The 10117-nt window shown below is 43.6% G+C and overlaps 1 protein-coding gene across 1 annotated transcript; it reads right to left on the bottom strand.

The window, feature by feature from the left end:
- Nucleotides 1–3329: 3329 nt before the first annotated feature.
- On the bottom strand, nucleotides 3330–6917 carry LOC141281639 (uncharacterized). Its single transcript, XM_073813616.1, is given in 1 exon segment — nucleotides 3330–6917. A coding segment is annotated over 1 exon segment (3099 nt). The 5' UTR covers nucleotides 6441–6917; the 3' UTR covers nucleotides 3330–3341.
- Between the last annotated feature and the right edge of the window lie 3200 nt (nucleotides 6918–10117).

Here is a 10117-nt window from a genome sequence, read left to right as displayed (position 1 = left end):
CGCGCGGTCGCGCGCGCTAAAGGGTGACCGCGCGGTCGCGCGCGCTACAGGGTGACGCAGCCTGTCTCGCGAAACTTTCGAACACGCCCTATAAACTTTTTTAAAAATATATATTCATTAATTATTACCATTTGAAAGTAGCGCAGTAACGCCGCCGAATGTAGCGAAGTAAAAGTACAGTTTTTTCACTAGAAATGTACTTGAGTAAGAGTAAAAAGTACCCATCATTAAATTTACTCTAAAAGTACTAGTTACCCAAAAAATTTACTCAAGTACATGTAACGAAGTAAATGTAATTCGTTACTACCCACCTCTGGGCGCGCTCCTCTTCCTTCCTGGAGGCAGAATAAATCACAATGAGTGTTGGTATGGACTTTTCCTGTCGGTGTACCTTTATTTAGCGCACGGCGGTTCGTCGCCTATTTCCCACAGCTCCTTGCTCGTTGACTCACTCTCCTTCCCTATTCTCTCTCTCTCCACAGACTCCAGCTGGGACACGAGGACACAGTGAATCGGTTTCGAGGGTTTCTCTCACCTCCGCGCTGGTTACAACTCCCGGGTAGGTATGGCTCTCTTCACAGCTCAGTACCTCGGCACTCACTCTGACTCTCTTTCTCTCCACAGACGCCTGCTGGGATACAGGGGCACAGTGAATCGATTTCAAGACTTTCTCTCACCTCTGTGCTGGTTACAGCTTCTGGGTAGGTATGGCTCTCTCTCCACAGCTCAACATCTAAGTGTTCACGCTGGCTCTCTTTCTCTCCACAGACGACTGCTGGGATACAGGGATACAGTGAATCGATTTCAAGGCTTTCTCTCACCTCTGCGCTGGTTACAGCTTCTGGGTAGGTATGGCTCTCTCCACAGCTTAATATCTCAGTGTTCACACTGGCTCTCTTTCTCTCCACAGACAACTGCTGGGACACGGAGACACAGTAAATTGATTTCAAGGTTTTCTCTCACCTCTACACTGGTTACAGCTTCTGGGTAGGTATGGCTCTCTCCACAGCTCAATATCTCAGTGTTCACGCTGGCTCTCTTTCTCTCCACAGACGACTGCTGGGACACGGAGACACAGTAAATCGACTCCAAGGTTTTCTCTCACCTCCGCGCTGGTTACAGCTTCTGGGGAGGTATGGCTCTCACGACTCACTCACTTCCCTGTTAATCAGCAGACAAACAGGTTATACGGTAGCTTACAGGGTGGCGGGCTTACGCTGGCTGGCTATGCAATGCGTCGATTGAACAGTGGTTTGTAATGGGACGCCGGGGACCAAGACCCTCTCGGCGAACTCGTTGGTTGACAGAGGGGCGAGAACGTCACGCCGGCACACCGGGTCGAGCGCTGCCCTTTCCTCGAGACCCGTTGGTCGATCGAAAACTGGACCGGGGCGCCCTTTCGTCGAGACCTCGGGCCGGCGGATCTCTTCCGCCTCTACTCTGTGATGATGAAAAAGACACAAGTAAGGTAACAATAGTAGATGTGATACTCACGTACACCGCCAATCGCACAGTTCTTCGCCGCCACTCTGTGATACTGTTAGACTGAAAACACACTACAGCATAATCGTACAGGTATTCTCTAGCGCCGTTTTTCCTCTTCGTCGTCCCGGGACGAGTGACTGAAGGCGGGGTTACGTCAGACAAGACACAGCACTCTCACTGCAATACACAGCATTACACAGCACCACTTCAAGTGAAAATTTCTACATCCAAAGACTCACCCACCACGCTCAGTGCACACAATAGACACCCGTCCTCTTCCACTTCGCTCTGGGCGAGAATAGGGAGATGGTAGACGGCCTAGTATTTGTTTGTTGTCGTCACTGTAGCTGCTTCCACACGAGAACCCTTCGGCTCACCCACCACGCTGGTACAGGGGTAGGGCCACTCAGTCTCTCTTGAAAACACTCAAAACGATGTATAGGTCAAATACATACAAAACACCTACTTCAAGGGATTTGGTTACTCACAATCTCTGTCTTTCTTCGTCCTAGGTTGACTTCACGCTGTAATAACTCCAGATGCACAGACAGGGCGTTTTCCAGCCACCCACACCACTTTTCCACAGGTGTATACTCACAACAGTAAGTTTTCCTCTTCCTCTGTTTCTCTCATCCAACGTCAGTGTCCGTCTAGTATTCCACCTATAAGGTCGTCGATATCCTCATTAGCATCGATCTACGATCCAAACGAGAGAGAGAGAGAGCAATACAGCTCAGCCAAGACTGTGGTTTAAGTTGTTCTTAAATACTCTCCTGGTGTTACTCTCGTCCAATCACCCGGCGCTCCTGTTAATAACTCCCAGCTGTGTGTAATTTGGCTGCTTACAGCGTTCGCGACGCTACCGGATGTCCGGTGTTTTCTCTTACCGGTCCGGGTGGAAACATCCGGGCGGAACCAAACCTTACCAATTTTTGGTTCCGCCTAAAAGATCGTCACTCCTGTGACATAAATACTGCGAACTATATTCTCAGAAAGAAAAGCACTGCTACTTGGGTGGAGATTTATTTTACATCAATAGTACAGACAGGATAAAGTGGATCACCTGCAGCTGCGGTAAGTGTTCGGTTATGTTTTTAGATGACAAACCTACTGTAACAGTGTCATTAGCTAGATGTAATGTAACTTTAGTGACACTATTACATGAATCAGGGTTTCTGCAGGTTTAAGACTTTTTAAGACCTTTTTAAGACCATTATGAATGAAATTTAAGACCTATCACGACAATGAAATCCAATTTTATAGTCCAGTGTGCATGCATGTGTTTAAGACCATTTATCTTTCATGAGTAATGACATTACTGTATGTATTTTCTTTGCGTGAGACGAGACACTCTGCAAAACGAAACTAGACATGAGACTGGGATCATGAAAATAAGACGAGAATATCCTTCGAATAGAAAATAGCCTTTTATTTAACTGAAATCACAAAATTTTTAAATTTTGTGATTTAAAAATTAAAAAAATAATAAAAAAAATATTTATTTTTTTTAAATTTAGTTGCTCTGAAAACAGTTGATGCTTGTAGAATCAGCCCAAATGTGGTTTATCACACAGACAGCTTCAACAGCCATTCTATAATCTGTGTTTTACTGAAACATTGCACTAGCTGAGAATTGGACCAAGGATATAGCTGGTTGTTACTTTGTTCAGTAAAAAGGTTGTCAAAGCTCCCTGTTTGAAACTGGCATCTTGGTTATGATCAATACAAGAAGGCTGGTCATTGGTTCAGTTAGGAGGATGTTAATCCAGACTGTGCTGTTTTTGTGGTCCCTGTGCTGAGGAGAGAATTATACCAATGCATTAGGAGACCACAGCAACTGCACATCATTTATTCATTTAATCCTCTTCGCCCCTTCGGGAGCATAGGGCCTCTGTGAAGTGTCTCCACCGTTTCCGGTCATGTGTGGTCTTCTTCACCTCCTGCCATGAGGTGTTGGCTCTTGTCAGGTCTTTGATGACCCCTCTCCTCCAAGACAGCCGCGGTCTTCCCCTCCTCCTCTTCCCTTGAGGGTTCCACTCCAGAGCGGCTCTCGTAATGGATGCAGGCGGCTTCCTTAAAGTGTGGCCTATCCATCGCTACTTTCTTCTTCTGATGGTGATTTACACTGGTTCCTGGCCTACTTTCTCCAGTAGGTCTTGGTTACTAATCTTCCTGGGCCACCAGATTCCAAGGATGAAGCGTAGTCTTGAGTTAATGAAAGTTTGGAGTTTCTTGATATTAAGTTGTGTCAGGCCCCATGTTTCACATCCGTATAGCAGGATGGATTTCACACTTGATTCAAGTATTCGCAGCTTGGTTTTGAGGGAGATGCTCCTGGCCCTCCAGACTGGTTTTAGCTGGGCAAAGGCAGCCTTTGCTTTTCCTATTCGAGCCTCGACATCCTTGGTTGCCCCTCCATCATTGCTAATGACACTCCCCAGGTACGTAAATTCCTTCACTGTCTCCAGCTCTATTCCTCTGCAGCACACAGGTTTGGCCTTCCCAGTTGTTTTGACCCTCATCTCATTTGTTTTTGTTGCATTTATTACCAGCCCCACTTGACTCGAGATGCGCTCTAATTTCTGCATTTTCTCTTTCATTTGGCTGATGCTATGGCTCAGGAGGGCGAGATCGTCTGCGAAATCTAGGTCATCTAACATGTCCCTCAATGTCCACTGTATCCCTGTCCTTCCTTCTTTAGTGGTCTCCCTCATCACCCAGTCGAGTGCGGTTATGAACAGCAGCGGGCTTAGGAGGCACCCCTGTCGCACTCCAGTGGACATGTTGAAGGGCTCTGTCAAGTCTCCTTCATGGGATACTTGTGCTTGAAAGTTAGTATAGAAAACTTTAATCATGTTGATAATCTTTATGGGGATTCCGTAGTGGGCCAGGATTTTCCACAGTATGGTCCTGTCGACTGAATCGAAAGCTTTCTCATAGTCAACAAAAATAGCATACAATTGTGAGTTAAGTTCTGTAGATTGTTCCAATATAATTCTCAGGGTTGCAATCTGGTCACTACATGATCTGTTTGGGCGGAAGCCTGCTTGGTTGTCTCTAAACTTGGGTTCCATGGCGTTTGTTATCCGGTTAAGGATTATTTTGCAGAGTACCTTGCTGGCAACTGAGAGGAGCGTTATGCCACGCCAGTTCTTACACTGGCTCAGGTCTCCTTTCTTTGGTAATTTTATGATGGTACCTTTCCTCCAATCTATCGGTATCTTTTCTTCTTGCCATATTCTATTTAGGAGAGGGTGGAGGGCTTCAACAGACAGACTGCCTGCCTCTTTCCAAGCTTCTGGGGGTATCCCATCAGGTCCTGCAGCTTTACCGTTCTTGAGTGATCTAATAGCTTTATGAATCTCTGCCTTGCTTGGTGGTTCGATTTGTATGTCAAGCATTTCCGTTTGAGGTTCAATTTCCGGTGGATCTGATGGCGGTAAACGGTTGAGGATCCCTTTGAAGTGTTCTCTCCAGCGTTCCATTTGTTGTTCCTTTGTTGCAAGCAATTTGCCCTCTTTGTCTTTTACCGGCTTGTTTATTTGTCTCCTTCTGCCACCCAAGGTTTTTGTAATTTTGTAAAGGGTTCTCATGTCATGCTTTGAAGCGGCCTCCTCCGCCTCGGTGGCCAAACTCAAGATCCACTTCCTTTTGTCTCTCCTACAGTTTCTCTTCACTTTCCGATCTGCTTCATTGTACAGCTTCATGGCATTAGCCTTCTGATTTCTGGTTCTGCTGTTGTCTATATTTGCTTTCAGGCTGCGTCTTTCCTTCACTTTTTCCCATGTGTCTTGACTCATCCACTCCTTCTTCTCTCTCTTAATCTTTCCCAGAACATCTTCACATGTACTTGTGTATGCTTTTTTGATGATAGACCATTCCGTTTCAATTCCTTCATCATCACCTTTCTCCTCTTCTTCATCTGAGTTGTAACGTAGAGCATCATAGCGGTTTGCCAAGGTGAGTAAGAACTCTTGTTTTGTTTCCGGGTTTTTCAGCTTCTCTACATTAAACTTTGTTGTCTTCCATATTTTCTTCCTACAGGCTGCGAGGCGTATCCTGCAGGTGGCCAAGAGTAGATGGTGGTCTGAGCCAACATCAGCGCTTCTCTTTATTCTGCAGTCTTGAAGGGTTCCACGCCATCTTCTAGAAATGGCTATGTGGTCTATCTGGTTCTCAACAGATCCATCAGGTGATCGCCAGGTCACTTTGTGGCTCTCTTTATGTGGAAACAAGGTGCCGCCTATTACCAGGTCGTTCATGGCACAGAAGTCGACAAAGAGCTCTCCGTTGTGGTTCATGGTTCCAACACCATGCCTCCCCATCACTCTCTCATTACCACTATCTGCTGATCCCACTTTAGCATTCATGTCACCCATGAGGATGGTGGTGTCCCTCTTCTTGCGTTTGGCCATGGTTGCTTGCAGTTGTTCATAGAACAATTCCTTATCTGCTTCACTTGCATCATTGGTAGGGGCATATGCCTGTATGATGGTTGTGTCTTGACAGCGTGATGTAAACCTCGCCATGATGATTCTCTCTGAGATGGGTTCCCATTCCTTCAGACTCCGTGCACTTATCTTTGACATGATGATTCCTACTCCTCTTACATGTGTTGGGTGATCTTCTGGGAGGCCAGAGTAAATGATGGTTTCTCCACTCTGCAGGGTTGTTTTACCGCTTCCAAGCCACCTCGTTTCACTTAACCCAACAATTTCTATCTTCAGTCTCTTCATTTCTGCAGCTACTTGATGAATTCTTCCAACTTGGAAAAGGGTTCTAACATTCCATGTTGCAATGTTAGTACGGTATTTGGGGGACAAAAGCTTCGGTCGCTGAGACGTCATAGGTTGTCCTCCCCCAGAAGTGACATCAAAACTATTTACACGCCTCTTCCCGCCCTGAGTTAGTCCTCTAGCAGGTTGAGACCTTTTCACTGAGGTTTTCGTAATCATAGTTATCCACCTATGGGTGATTAACCCAGGGGCTTCACGTGCACCTATTGGCCCCAGGGATTGCAGATGTACTTCGCGTTTCCCTGGGTACACCCCTGCACCGCGATGAGGCACACTCACCTGAGTGTGGGGACTGCGACAACCGCGAGCTCCCTAGGTGCTCCGACTTCGCAGGGGAAACTGCACAGACAGGTAGAAACTCAACAGAGAAACAAACTAGATGCTTGTTAAGAGCATAAGTAACATTATTGCTTTTTAATAGCAAGGAGCCTGTAGAGATGGGCAAATAATTATACTATTTTATAAGCCCCCATCATCTTAAAGATACAATTTCCCGCTAGATGGCGCCAGATCAAACAAAAACAATGATGTTGTTTACTGACGCTCTGAAGCAGCGTGGAATTATGGGATTTGTAGTCTTTAACTCAACCGCTGATGGCCATCAATCAGACGAGAACGAGAAATCACGTTGATGGATAAGGTAATCAAGTCTTATTAATGTTGCGTTTGATGACATCGTTTATTTCATCATGTAAGTTTATATGTGATGTTCAAAACTAAATTGTTAGTCATATTGATATTACAGTATTAGTCCAAATTCGATGGTAAACACAGCACAGAATTAAGTTTTCAACTTACAATCTACAATTATTTTTGATGTATTGACAGTACAAATCTTATTGTGAAGTGTCTTAAAATGACCATTTATATTGCTGTACAATACCTTTTGATGTGCATATCGTCCGCGGGAAGACGGGCTGATTACAATCTACACACTAATGTTGTGATCATTATAATAGCATACGTTTTTTGAAGGGTTACGAATCAAAACAACTCACCCATCGCGTAAAACACAAGCAGGATCAGAATCTCGGTCTAGTTAAATGTTGTCGTGAAGCTCTCTCCATCCAGATAATGCAACAACAAATTGATCCTCCCTCGTTTTGTTCCAAACTCTTCTTGGGTCGTTTGGTTGGCTTACAGGAGCTGACACAACCAGCGGCAGACGGTACAGAGATATCCATAAGTTCATAAGCAAGCGCGTAGCCCGACAGGCGCTATCGCATAGTTCCGCATTTGTCCACAACACTGGCTCGCTGCGTCCGAAAACTCAAGGCAGTGAGGACTTGTTGCCTCGCTGCCTCTTGAGGAAATTACTTCGGCCTCGGAGGCCTGAAGGCCGCTCAGAGAATGGCTTTCCGACGCACTTCAAAGGCAGCGTGTTTTAAATATAAACAGAGAGCGCCTTTGTGATAACTAATCACATATTTGAAAACTACAATACTAATTTCTCGCTAGAAATGCAATTAAAATGCTTAAAAAGTGAAAATATACGTTTATTTTCACTACATTTTTGCTCCAGCCGCTTCCTTGGCCGCCATTTTATTTTTTCGAGCTCGACCACTGTTGTCATGTGGTTTACGTCAGTAAAGGCGGTGACAAAGGGTCACATGGATATTAACGTCATTGACAGGAGACTGCACTGCCCTGTGTCAATGTTTTGAATGGAAATTTTCTCATGATTTACAAGTAGTTGAAAACATTACAGATATTGATAGTAATCAGCTGGACAAAATATATAACACTGGCCTAGTGGTTTTTGGAGATTTCACTGCAAATATCTTACAAATTGCACCTTTAAAGACCACTTTTTAGTACTTTTTAACAGGAGTGATTAACAAGGCCAACCCATTCAGCACTGAACTGAACTCCTCATCAGCAGTGATTTACAAAGTCAACCCAGCTGGCCTTGAACTGAACAAGGGATTAACCTAGTTGCTCTGGCTAGAACCAGATGTTGGTCTCCATGTGATCCATCAATGCTTCCTGGAAATTATGCTGCTAGAAGCTTCCGCTTAACTTGTCAAACAAATAGGTTGTTGAAAACATGCTTTTATATTAGGACAAAAAAAGTTTTTAAATTGTAGATGATTTAAATTGAATTAAGTCACACATATTGCATGAAAAAGCAAAGCAGCTTACCACACAGTTCTAGGAGACCAAAACTACTGCAAAGAAAACTTTAAAATATCATGGAAGGATGAAGCTATTTGCTTTGTTAAGATAAAAGAGAAATTGCATGCAAGAAGCTTACCATAAAAGAACTGTAGAACAATGGAAGTGCAGATATGACCGCTTTCACTCTGCCCAACCCCACTGTCCCTAGAGGGATTCGAACCTAGGACTTTCCGAATGGAAGACAAAGACTTTACCACTGTGACACAGAGGGTGGCTCCTAAGCAAAGCACAAACATAGAGTTGATGCTTGTAGAATCAGCCAAAATGTGGTTTATCACACAGACAGCTTCAACACTCATTCTATAATCTGTGTTTTACTGAAACAGTGCACTAGCTGAGAATTGGAACGACGATATAGCTGGTTGTTACTTTGTTCAGTTACAAGGTTGTCAAAGCTCCCTGTGTGAAACTGGCATCTTGGTTAAGGTCAATACAAGCAGGCTGGTCATTGGTTCAGTTAGTAGGATGTTAATCCAGACTGTTCTGTTTTTGTGGTCTCTGTGCTGAGGAGAGAATTATACCAATGCATTAAGAGACCACAGAAACTGCACAGACAGGTAGAAACTCAACAGAGAAACAAACTAGATGCTTGTTAAGAGCATTAGTAACATTTTTGCTTTTTAATATCAGAGAGCCCGTAGATAAGAGAAGATAATTAAACTACTTTATAAGCCCCCATCATCTTAAAAACCACTTAAGTACTTTTTAACAGGAGTGATTTACAAGGCCAACCCAATCAGCACTGAACTGAACTCCTCATCAGCAGTGATTTACAAAGTCAACCCAGCTGGCCTTGAACTGAACAAGGGATTAACCTAGTTGCTCTGGTCTTGCACAAGACATTGGTCTCCATGTGATCCATCAATGCTTCCTGGAAATCATGCTGCTAGAAGCTTCCCCTTGACTTGTCAAACAAATAGGTTGTTGAAAACACCATGAGAACACTTACCAAACATGCTTTTATATTAGGACAAAACAAAATAGTTTTTAAATTGTAGATGATTTAAATTGAATTAAGTCACACATATTGCATGAAAAAGCAAAGCAGCTGACCACACAGTTCTAGGAGACCAAAACAACTGCAAAGAAAACATTAAAATATCATTATTAATTTTGTTATTATTTTGTTATGTTCACATTTATGTATTTATTTATGTATTTATGTGAACATTTAATTATATTTTTTACATTTATTTATTTATACATTTATTTATTTCCACGTTTTTTTATTTATACATTTATTTATTTCCACATGTATTTATTTATACATGTATTTATTTCCACACGTATTTATTTCTACATTTCTGTGTCTAATATGTTAATGAGGAGGGGGCGTGTTTTTCTTCAGCCATAGCAATGGAGCACAGAGTGGCAATGCTACAGTAGTGTAGACACGTGTTCTGAGGCCACAACAGTCACATCTTTTGCCCATACAAAATGACACGCAAGGGAAGAGCGTGGACGTGATTTTGAGTGAAGTGCAGGTGAAATTAATGTTGAGGGAGGTGGGCAAAATGGCAAAAATCACAGTTTAACACTCTGGGGTCGATGGTGGCGCGGGCGCCGCAGACCCTTCATTTTTCAATCACTCCGCAAAGAGACTTAAATTACTCAGTTGAGTTTTGGTCGTACAAATAAGAACAATACATCATTGGAAA

The sequence above is a fragment of the Paramisgurnus dabryanus genome, chromosome 2, assembly GCF_030506205.2.
Source record: "Paramisgurnus dabryanus chromosome 2, PD_genome_1.1, whole genome shotgun sequence".
Lineage (NCBI taxonomy): Eukaryota > Metazoa > Chordata > Actinopteri > Cypriniformes > Cobitidae > Paramisgurnus > Paramisgurnus dabryanus.
Note: the sequence above shows the minus strand (reverse complement) of the source record. Positions and strands in the feature narration are given on the sequence as shown.